At 41.5% G+C, this 12,033-nt stretch overlaps 1 protein-coding gene across 2 annotated transcripts in view; it reads left to right on the top strand.

Moving 5' to 3' along the window:
• The window catches only part of Adcy2 (adenylate cyclase 2), a 395,840-nt gene that overhangs the window by 340,742 nt on the left and 43,065 nt on the right, over positions 1 to 12,033 (top strand). For both annotated transcript variants that reach the window (XM_031360381.1, XM_031360382.1), the window contains 2 exons: positions 2,372 to 2,491; positions 6,123 to 6,292. In XM_031360381.1, the coding sequence (XP_031216241.1) occupies positions 2,372 to 2,491; positions 6,123 to 6,292 (290 nt within the window). The remainder of the gene's footprint in view (positions 1 to 2,371; positions 2,492 to 6,122; positions 6,293 to 12,033) is intronic.

Below are 12,033 nucleotides of genomic sequence, written 5' to 3'. Positions count from 1 at the left end.
CACATCATGAAATGAGAAACTGCCAAGAAATCTGTTACAAGTAAATCAAATATAAACTTGTGACTGCTGTAGGCAACCAGTAAACAACTTGGACTTCTAATTCCAAATGAATGACAATCAATTGCATCACCAGGTACAAATCGCCATATCAAATCCTGTGTTCACAGTTAACAGTACTTGGAAAACACGCTTCTGATTGAGATTAAATTGCTGGGAAGTGTAAAATTTGAAAGAAAAGCCCCATATTCATGGCGTTCTTAGCACTCAATGAGACTTTCTTGTTCTAGACAATTTAAATTTGGCAGTTATTGCCAAGGCTTTGGAAATTAGAGTGCTCCAGCAAAGAGATCCCTAGGTAATTATGATGTGGACATTCATTTTATGACGAGAAGTGAGATAGCTTACCATAGAAGAATGAGGAAGAGGGATTGGAAGAGCATCTTGCTCTGGGGACACTGTGTTCAGGAACTATTCTTGCATGCAATGATTAGCATCTTCTACTGGTTTTGTTTAAAGATTTCTTTTTATTTTATGCATGTGAGTGTCCTCATGTTTCTATGTGTATCACATGTCCACAGAGACCAGAAAAGGGTGTCAGTTCCTCTGGAACTAGGGTTATAGACAGTCACACGTCCCCAGGCTTGCTGGGAACAAAACCTAGGTCTTCTGCAAGAGCAGCAAGTGCTCTTAACTGCTGAGCCAGCTCAACAGCCGCCACATTTTCTATTGATTTTAAAGTTCATAGCATTGTATTTATGTATGGCTACAGGTAAATATGGCTGTAGGCAAATGTGGCTACAGGTAAATATGGCTGTAGGCAAATGTGGCTACAGGTAAATATGGCTGTAGGCAAATGTAGCTGTAGGCAACTGCCTTTTGGCAAGGACATGGTCTTCATAGAGGCAGTTGCTACCTACACGGCATGAACAAAGCACATCTTTCTTATTCTCTGTCTCCCTGGTGATGTGATCAAGAAGTTTAGTTAATTATTTTAAAAATCCTGGGTTCCTGAAACTAGACTTGGTGGTGTCTCCCCAAGCTAAAAAGATTCCTTTTTCTTTCTGTGCTCTTCCATGTTTAAATTAATATCATTTAGGATTGATCAAATCTAAATCTGTAGTATTTTACATCATAGTGTATGTCAAGTAATCTTTTCATTCAGTTTTCTTCCTGATATAATTTTTCCAAAACAAATGAACAGAATTTTAGGTCAGCTAGAGATCATAGATTTTGACACAAGTTATTTAGCAGAAGATAAAGATATCTATGTTTTATTAACTTTTAAATGTGTTTTATTTATAATTGATAAAAACACTATATCAAGCATCATTGTTGAGGTAAACATGCCACCCAAACTTTCATAAATAAACATTTTTCCTATCTACTTGAGTGAACTAATCTAGATAGCTGACAACGGTACCATCAAAGAATGTGAAGTGGTAAACAGAAGCAACCATGGAAAAATACAGGAAAGGCTTACATTTCAACCTTGAATGTGAATGCTTACAGATTAATTTCTTCCTATAAAGAGACGCTTTCAAGAGTCATGATTTTCTAGTTTATCTTTCCAGAATATGTCTATTATTTTCAGTAACATGACATAAAACTGATCAGTGGTCACTGAGGCAGTCTATGTTACAGCTTGTCTAGGAGAACGAGGGAGTTGGTTTTTATCCTGCTTTTCAAACAGGTTGGCCCTTTGCTTCTGGATGCTGATCTGGATGCTTATTGTTAATCCTACTCACCTTTGGAAAAGCTCAAATTTGTGGCCTCTTACCTGTCATCTGAGAAGCCAAATATTCACAAATAATGTATGCAAAAGTATCTATATGCAAATAAAGCTACTGTATGCTAATGTGGTGTAGGCAAATAAAGTGGCTTATACAAATATAGCTGTAGGCAAATGTGGCTACAGGTAAATATGGCTGTAGGCAAATGTGGCTGTAGGCAACTACCTTTTTTCAGTCTATTGATTCACTGAATGTTTGAACCAAGACCTCAAAGACTGAAGTCAGTTCTGGCATCTCTGTTTCTGTGAGGGAGCGTTGAATATCTGTATGTGATGAAATTGTCTTAGCAAGCCTTCCTGTGCTGTGTGCATCTTAACATTTGATTCACTTGCTTCTGTTTTCATCAACAGCAGTCTTGAAGGAGCTTCTGTACTGAAGGAGTACTGTAATGGTTACATACTTATGGACTAGAACATCACAAAGTGTCAAGAAGAAGCTGAAAGCTGTCACACTGGCAGTGGAGAGACCAGGACTGTTCACTGACTGCACATAAGAACAGTCATTGATAAATGCTGCTCTCTCCTGCTACGTATTTCATCTGATCTCTAATAATTCACTGAAAAAAAACGTTTCTCTTTCAGTTTTTCCTGAGCAACTCTGAGGAGACAACCCTTCCAACTGCCAATGCATCAAATGCAAATGTTTCTGTCCCGGATAACCAGGCAGCAATTCTTCATGCACGCAACTTGTTTTTCCTCCCGGTAAGAAAGTTGAACCCAATGGTGCTATGCTGTTTGCCTGTGACATCAGCCTAAGAGATGCAAGGTCGTTGACCTCAGCCAACACCTCATTTAGTCTTTCATCCCAATCATGAGTCCTTGGTAAGCAAGGAGCCCTACACTGGCATGTCCCACCTATACACAAACCACATGAGGGACTCTGGAGGTCAAAAGGTCAGAAGATCTGGAAAGTACCATGGTTTCTGCCTTAGCAGATTTACCTATGGGAGAATCGGGGAAACTCATTGGGCATGTTTGCAAGACCACGTATCTCTAAACCCATAGTATAGGAAGTCTAAGAATTAAGAAAATGAGGAAGGTCTGGGGAAGAAGGTGCCAGTTACTATTGGCCAGGATATAATTTTTCTTAACAATAACTTTAATAATTATAAAAGCTGCAGTAATAACAAAAGAATTTGTCATGATTATTTATTTATTTATTTACTTACTTATTTATGATTTTTAGAGGCAGGGTTTTTCTGTGTAGCCCTGGCTGTCCTGGAACTCAGAAATCCACCTGCCTCTGCCTCCCAAGTGCTGGGTTAAAGGCATGTGGCATACCACCCTGAACACACCCAATCTCATCTAATATTTAGTACTTTAAGTACAAAAACACATGAATTCCTTACACTGAAAGCTTCAGTTTGTAAGTTAATTTTAAAGATTGAATAGTTTGCCCACAAAGACTTTTGGTCCAAGTGTTTACATAATAATAGAGAAAAACTAAAAATGGGGGAAAAAACAATATTTTAAAATTCATTTCATTATAACCACACAATAGAATTAAACTCAGCCTTTAAATGAGATATTTAAAAAAAAAAATTCAGCGAGGCTTGAGGGATGGCTCAGTGGTTAAGAGCACTGACTGCTTTTCCAGAGGTCCTGAGTTCTATTCCCAGCAACCATACAGTGGCTCGAGGCCATCTATAATGGAACCCAATGCCCTCTTCTGGTGTGTCTGAGGTACTCACATATATAAAATAAATAAATCTTTTTAAAAATCTAGTTTAAAAAATTCAGTAACATACATTCATAGTAAATTACTAAAAAGTATTATTTAAAGTTATCTCAAGACCGGGCAGTGGTGGCGCACGCCTTTAATCCCAACACTTGGGAGGCAGAGGCAGGTGAATTTCTGAGTTCGAGGCCAGCCTGGTCTACAGAGTGAGTTCCAGGACAACCAGGGCTACACAGAGAAACCATGTCTCAAAAAACAAAACAAAACAAAAAAAAGTTATCTCAAGAAATATGAGCACAGTTTCTTAAAATAATACCTGTAGTAAATTATGTAGGAAGCACAGAAAGCCACATAGTTGATTGTTAGTATTAGATGACTGTGGGCACTTGGGACTCTTAGGCACTCTTATTTTTGTATGTGTTGTTTTGTATACTTGTAATTTTAATATCACATGTTTCTGGCTGATAACTTTCATAAAACAACAATAAACCCCTTTTAAAATTACCACTTATGAAGGCGACAGTCTTTTTTTTTTTTCTTGGTTTTTTTAAGACAGAGTTTCTCTGTGTAGCCCTGGCTGTCCTGGAACTCACTCTGTAGACCAGGCTGGCCTCAAACTCAGAAATCTGCCTGCCTCTGCCTCCCAAGTGCTGGGATTAAAGGCGTGTGCCACCAATGCCCAGCTTGAAGGCCGCCAATCTTAACTTTAGTACCTCTATAACAAAAACATAAATTTTATGTAGCATCTAACCAGGCACTGTTTTGAACTGTCTGTGTTGTTGTATACCGTCTCCATGGAAATTCTCTGTGTGCTGTATATAATCACCACAGATATCCTCTGTGTGTTGTATATAATCTCCCTGAGAGAGTTCTCTGTGTTGTTGCATTTACTCTCCCTGTGAGTTCTCTGACGTAGTCGACCTTATTTCCAGCACTCCTTTGAGTGGCAGAAGGAAGATGTAGGACTTCCTTCCTTGTTGAAATGAGCTCTTTAAGAATCAGATAGGCCAGAAACCCCAGGTAGGCACCCCCACCAGATTCAGCTTTTGGGGCAGCCTCCTGGCTCTGAAGAGCAGCTTGGGGTCCCTGTCTTACCTGAGCAAGAAACCATGAAGCAACAAGTCAGCACCTCATGGACTCTTCTATAAAGACCTGATTTTCATTTTGCTTTGTTCATTTGATTTCTAATCCATTATGCTTTCACACTTTTGGGAAAAATACAAAGGTGGATTACCAAAACTAAAAAAAAGAATCTGCTAAAAACAAGCATGCATGCGAGCCCGTATTCTGTTAGTTTCAAATGAAACAAAATTAATTCTACCGGATTGCTATCAACAGTTTGTTCAGGTCTCCTGGGACTCACAACAGTATTATTACCCTGCCAAGGGGCTAGCCTAGGCAAGAAATGCAAAAGCGTATTGTATCCATGAGTCCTCAGAAAGCCCCTAAGGTTTACCTGACTACCTACCTAGGATGTAGTCAGGGCTGATTTCTCTGTAAGGAGAGGACAACTTTGCTACTTATGTGTTCGTGTTTCTCCTTTGTCTTTTCTCCACGCTGGCCTGAAGAAGCCTATCATGGCCCTCTGTCTTTTTCTGTGGTAGTCAGAGCAATGGAGACCCAACATAGAGTCATCACCAATGAGTACTTACAACATCCCTGGTCTCACAAGGTGCTGCCATCATAGGTGGAGAGTGACTGTCTGGCACCCATGCAAGGAAAACTGTCACTTCTGCTAGAGTGACCCAATTGTATCATTGGGTTGGAATTTCTGTCTCCTTTGAAAACAGGAATGTGAGATGCAAGTTCTCTGCAGCAAAGCATTTGCCCTGTGCCTGCACATTGCCTCCACACAATTGAGCACGCCTGTTACAAAGCAGAACCTTGTTCTATGGCCACTATGAATTTTTTTTCTTCTGTGAGAACAGGACTCATGAGTTAATATCAGTAACCTTCCATGTAGCCTCATGGGGATGGTCTAGCTAAGGCATGAGTTCACAAGTGACGCATCACTATGATGAACCAGTCTAGTCCACTGAGTTAAGATGCTCGCCCTTTCTGCCATGCTTTTTCCACCCTATGAATGCTGGAATAGAAATCTAGCACCAGGTTCTTAGAATCTCTATGAGGCAGCAACAGAAAACACACAGAAACATTGATTTCTTGCCTTAATAAGTCTGTCTTGGCTATAGAGCTTAGATTCTGGGCTTCCCACATCTGTTCTTTGTAGACATCTGTAAGAATGGTATCGTGACCTTCAGTGTACAGTGAAGATGCTGACATCACTAGCCAAAAGTCACTGCATTGATAGTGAGTGATGAAGGTAGGGCTGTATCCGGGGCTCTCCAGTGCCTGCTACATATGATAGACAAAAAGGAGATGGTCAAGGAAGTGGGCAGGCCTACCATTTCCTGTAGACTGAGATGCAGTGTGCCAGTGTCCTGCACCCCACATTTCTCATGAAGCAAACATACTCAGGCACAAAAATATAAAATCAGAAGGTGGAGATGTGCACCTGCCTCTTCAGTCAGCTTTCATCTTGGCCATGCTTGTTGGATGGTGTGCCCAAATTGAACTGGTTAGGGTTTCCTAGCAATCTTAAAGGATCCTTAGTAATCCTAAGGCTTATCTTTCCATCCTATTTTCCTGTCCCAGTACTTCATATACAGCTGCATCCTGGGCTTGATCTCCTGCTCTGTTTTCCTGAGGGTGAACTATGAGTTGAAAATGTTAATCATGATGGTGGCACTCGTGGGCTACAACATCATTCTGCTCCACACCCATGCCCATGTCCTGGATGCATACAGCCAGGTCCTGTTTCAGAGGTGAGTGGACCCCTTCTTTGTCTGGTTATCCTTACCTCATTGATGTCAGTTTTGAGCCTGTCAGTGAAAATTATCAAAGTTTCTGCTATTGGTAATCAAGGTGAAAGTCTCTTTGAAATGATGGCTCAAGAAGGTGAGATGAATTTCTGAGTTCAAGTCCAGTCTACAGAGTGAATTGCAGGGCAGCCAGGGCTATGTAGAGAAACCCTGTCTCGAAAAAACAAACAAACAAAAACAAAAACAAAAGTAAAACAAGAACAAAAAAAAAAAAAAAGGGTGAGATAAGTTTTCATTGTTGATGACATAGACTATGCCTTGAGAAATGCATGTAGAGAGTATGGCATACTTTAGGGAGAAGATTTGTATAATATGAAACTTCCTTCCTTGTCCATCCATCCTGTCCTGCCTCCTTCCCCTTCTGTCCAGCCTGGACTTGAGCTCCTAAGCTAAAATGATGCTCACACTTCAGATATTCCAGTGGCTAGACAGCAGAACTGATACGTAGCATCGTGCCCAGCTTAGCAGAACTCTTGAAGACCCTGCCTTGGCCCTACTAACATTTTGTCCTGAGCCATTCTCTGCTACAGGGTTGTACCATATATGTATATGGTGGGGAGTCTACAGACATTTCAGTGTCTCTATCTCTCTGCACACCAGTCACAATTATTCCATAGCAGCTCATAGCCACCAAATGTGTATCCAGAAATCACCAGATTTCCCCAGAAGAGAGATCTGAAGGCAAAATGTCATCTAGTTCAGAAGAAAAAGTACCAAAGAAAATAAGTAGTTATTTTCACAAGTTATAGTGTAAAGATTCTTTGTAGAATTCCCCTAAATACCACTGTGTAGAGGGAAAAGGTCAAACCTAGAGATGTTTTTGGCTCTATGAAAAATATGACTCCCAAGACAAATACAATCCTGTTGACTTTTCCAGCCTCAGGATCAGATGCAGAAAAATATCTGATCAGAATGATATCATCACTGTTATCATACACAAGCATCTACTGGTTGATAAAGTCGTGTTTGGAAAAGTCTTCTGTTATCAAATTGCTTCCAGAAGCTTCTAAACTCGAAAGAGACCATTTTAATGATCATATTATCCATTTCACATCTCATTAGCAAGTAGTTCCCATCTAGCACTGGTTTATATACATATCAGGGATTTTCTAAGAATTCTTTGCCTTGCTTTTCTCCATATCATTTCCCTATTTTTTCAGGTCTGGAAGGTCTACACCAGGCCTTGTACATTCCTGGCAAGTGCTCTATCACTGATCTATATATTTCCCATTCTTTCTATCCTGTCCATTTTTTAATATTGAGAGTCTTCAAATACATGCATAAAAATGTTGATCCAGAAAGATGTTCTGTTGATAATGTGTAGCCACTTCTCCACATGCACAGTGTGGCCACCTCACTAGACTTTTCTTAACAATGCAAATGCTTTAGGAATGTGGCAACAGCCGTCCTCATCACCTAATTTAATTCTCACCCTTCTCCATGCTATGAAACCTGATAATCTGTAATCAAGCTGAGGGCATAAAGTTGCAGAAATGCATAACTGTATTAACAGAATGTTATTATTCCTTAGCCAAGATGAGAATGAAACCAGAAGTTAATTTTCCTATAAATTCTTAAAATCCCCAGTGAAGCATGCTTTATTATATCTCTACCATATGCAGTGAGCCTGCATTTCTTTCCTAAATAAATGCAGCATTGCTGATTTTGGCATACAGCTGATGGGCCTATTAAATTTTCCTCTATTAAATTTAAAGTGCTGAGATACATTATACATTTGAAGCAAAAGAGGAAATCAGATTATAAAGCTTTTGATGGGGACATTATTGTTCCTGGGTATGGAATAAGCCCATGAAGAGATACAATCTCCAAGAGGCCCCAGCAGTGACACAGTGGTTGCTAGGTACTTGTGCTAAGTCTTTGCCCTACTTAAGACTTGATTTGGAATTCCAGTTACTTCACTCCTACAGGAATGACTGCTGAATGCCAGCATCCTCTTCAGGGGCTTTGTCCACTGCTCAGCTCAGAACCTCCTTCAGAAAGAGCTGGCCCTTCTTCAGCAGATAACTGTAAGATCTGAGGTACCTACTTCACCCCCAAATACATTGCTCTGCTGAAAGAAAAGTTTTAGAAACATAGGACAGAAGAGCACATTGCCACCAGATTAACAATGTCCTTTAATACCAGCCTGAGAGGCACCCAAATGAAAAGCCATAAGAGTAGTTCAGTGTCATTCCAACATCTCTAACTTACCACAACATTCATGCTTCTCTGTATCCTGAGCTTCCAAAGCTTTGTCTGGGTGGTAAAGATTTCCTCACACTTTGCCTAGTTTATAGACTATATCTATCCTATCCTATCCTATCCTATCCTATAGGATAGGATAGGATAGGATAGGATAGGATAGGATAGGATAGGATAGGATAGGATAGGATAGGATAGGATAGGATAGGATAGGGCAGTACAGGATAGTTATTGATGCTGATGTAAGAGGGAGACATGTTTGCAAGTATGCTGTCTAGTCCTGCCGCCTGGAGAGTGAGCTTCTTCACATCCCAGCACATGAATGGCCTTCCAGGAGGGAGCTGCTCGGAGATGAGCAGCCAAGGCAGGCCTTCTGCTGGAGCCAGTGTGCCGCTGCAGTCCACATGGCTGTATCCCTTTCTAATCCTGTCCTAGGCATCGTACCCTCGACCCATCCTCATTCCAGATTTGCTTGCACACACTGGCTTGATACCATAGCTTGGCTATGAGGTTCAGCATCCCTCCCCTCCAGCAAGGCTTCTGGGCATGCTTTTCACTGTTCTTGAGTGTTTTCATGGGTCTCACTCCCATTCCAGCCTTCACTCTGAAGGTATGCCAAGATACACAGTAACTTCTGACATGTCTCCATCCTGGAATAAAGGTTGATATTTCCATCCTAAATAAACTAGGTATAGACTTTGATTTCTTTGATCTCATACACACCACACACACACACACACACACACACAGAGACAGAGAGAGACACACACAGAGACACACACACAGAAAGAGAGAAAGAGAGAGAGAGAGAGAGAGAGAGAGAGAGAGAGAGAGAGAGAGAGCTTTGTGGGCTTTAATTCTCTCAAATCAAGCAAAAGAGACCCAGGAACCCTGCTGTGCCTACAACAGTGCCTGACATGTTCTTGGTGATAAGTAAATGAAATACAATCAGGATGCGTTCTGAACAATATGGAGCCTGCAAACACTGGTAATAATGAAGACTCCCCCTCAGCTACCTCCTGCCTCTGCAGCACCTCAAGGTCAGGTCACTCAAAAGAGAGTATGGAGAAAGGCCATCTCTATTTAAAGACATTGCCAACAAATGAATGCAGTTTTCATGGTGTGTGGATAACCAGCATGGTTCCTCATGGGTTAGTGGGTAGCCTTTCCTAAGCCAGAATTGACCCTGATCATGAAAAATACAATACAAAGCCAAGTTCTGTACAAGACAGCCCAAATCGATGGAATCTTCTCCCTCTTCTTCTGAGTTCTCTTTTTCCAAGAAAACTACCAAAGAAGCCAGACGTCTGCAAGAGAGAAGCTTCAGATCATTGAATAATTCATAAAATGACATCAAAGGTGTCATTACCAATTCATGAATGCAGCGAGATCTCTCAGAAGGAAAGTAAGACTGCATGGGGTGAGAGCGCCTTTAACAATCCATTGTGGCAGATCACTGTCCTCCCTGCACGGGCAACATGTGCTCCTTCTGTATCACCTCATGGTGAATGATGTGTTTGGAAGGTGCAGAAGGAGTTGTTCCCACATCTCTGAGCTTATTCAACAGCCCTACATGCTGTCATGTACATGCTACATGCTGTCAACAGCCCTACATGTGAGGATGTGGCCATACCAGTCCCTAACAAGAACCTGGGCACTTTCTCCCACAGTTCTTAGCCAATGTTGCTGGGCCACTAAGCATTCATTCTTCAAGATGATGTGAAGGGCAGTGACAGCTGAGGGAAGTGCTTTTGCCTCTGTACTTTCCATAATGCAGGATGACTGCAGAATCTACAAAGTACCATCACGTATCCTAGGAGTATCTTCTCTTGAAGATTGACATGCCTCAAGATGCAAGAGTTATCATTTCATGTGATGTGTGCCAGGCATAAGGTAACCCCTCTGGAAGGCCAGATGTGTCTCTTTATTTTTGGAGATGCATGAAAGATGAGGAGTTCCAAGAGAGGAGCCATGAGAGAGTTCTATAGACTCAGCCACTGTGGTGAACAGAGTGGAATAAAATAAATGTTTTGAGGGTGGCACAGCACATGAATGCGTAATCAGCAGACACATCCAGAGCTTAGCATCTTCTGTAAGTTTGGACTGTTATCTCCAGTAAGTTCACATTCCCAACTTCAGCATCAGCTCCTTCTCTCAGATACTGGTGTAGGTCCTCAAAGCAGCAAACATCACTAAGAGGCAAGAGTTCAGACCCTCCAGATGGAATGTCTCTGTTTCCCTCATCTTTCCTACATCTCTTGAGAACCTCAATGTCTACAATCTGTCAAACTGTGATGTTTTGTTCACCTTGTAATCAGGGAATGCTGAACTAGTTAGCAGTTGAGAGAAAGAATTGAGGACTTCATTGTGTAAAAGAAGAGCAGAGAGACCCACACATCTGCCCCCTCGTTAGATAGTGGTGGGTATTCAAAACACCTACAACCTATTTAAGGTCATCTTTCTTTTCATTAGAATGTATTCTAATTATCCATTCTCTCACAGTATGTCCAAGTTAATTTTGCAATTGTTTTAAACTGCTTTGAGATTTGATATCTCAATCTCCCCAGTCTTGCCAATCTCTCTGTCTTCTTCCAAAGGTAAGGAGCATACCCTGTGCTGTCTCATGCCTTCCATCATCAGTGTAGGGAAGAAAGCCTAGCTGTCCAAGCTCTGTCACACCTTCCTTCTGAAGGTGTAAGGATGAAGCCATCTTTATCCACCTGAAGCAGAGTATATCTTGGTTTTAACTGACCTGGGGGAAAACATATTTGTAAGCTTGTTTTGTTTGAGTGAAGGATAGGGGACCAAGCCTGTTTCCACAGATTCTACAGAATAGAATTTTGAGGGTCCACTCTTCAGATTGGATGCTGAGTCTGTACACAGCCCATGGCATCAGGTCCCATTGCATGCATCTGCCTTCTACTCAGATCCAGTCTCTATACAGAGAACCCAGAACTGCACTAATTGGGGTGCATCATGATCTCCAGAGCTGTGCACTGCCAGCGCCTCTCCAGCCAAGGCTTATCCCTTCTGACCTGTAGCCACCTTCGTGTCACTCTCCATACTTGCCTTATTACCTCGGTCCGGTTATCTATGGTATAATATTTTGTCACTCTGAAAGGTTCTCAAGTCTTGAGCCACCTGTCCCCTGGATAACATAAGGACTGTGACTTGGCACCCCTTATAGGGAATGCTGCAGCCCTACATGAACTGTTGTCATTAAGCCTCCTACTAGCCATTAGTAGGCCTAGATAAAGTCACTGGGGACTCAGGATGAGAAGTAGCATCCAAAAAAGGCAGTCATGGTCATACATAGCCAATACACTCCCTCCCTGAGACAACTGGCCAGCACTGTGAAGGACTACCATATCCATCCCTCACATCCAGATGACATGAAGTGGCTCCAACAGGGCATGCATGGGCTGTCTCTTTTTTCATTTGAGTCCAGCATGTTTTCTAGACTGTTCTTTAACATTTGGTTC

The sequence above is a fragment of the Mastomys coucha genome, unplaced genomic scaffold, assembly GCF_008632895.1.
Source record: "Mastomys coucha isolate ucsf_1 unplaced genomic scaffold, UCSF_Mcou_1 pScaffold8, whole genome shotgun sequence".
Taxonomy (NCBI): domain Eukaryota; kingdom Metazoa; phylum Chordata; class Mammalia; order Rodentia; family Muridae; genus Mastomys; species Mastomys coucha.
The sequence above is the reverse complement of the archived record's forward strand: the minus strand, read 5'-3'. Positions and strand labels throughout refer to the sequence as shown.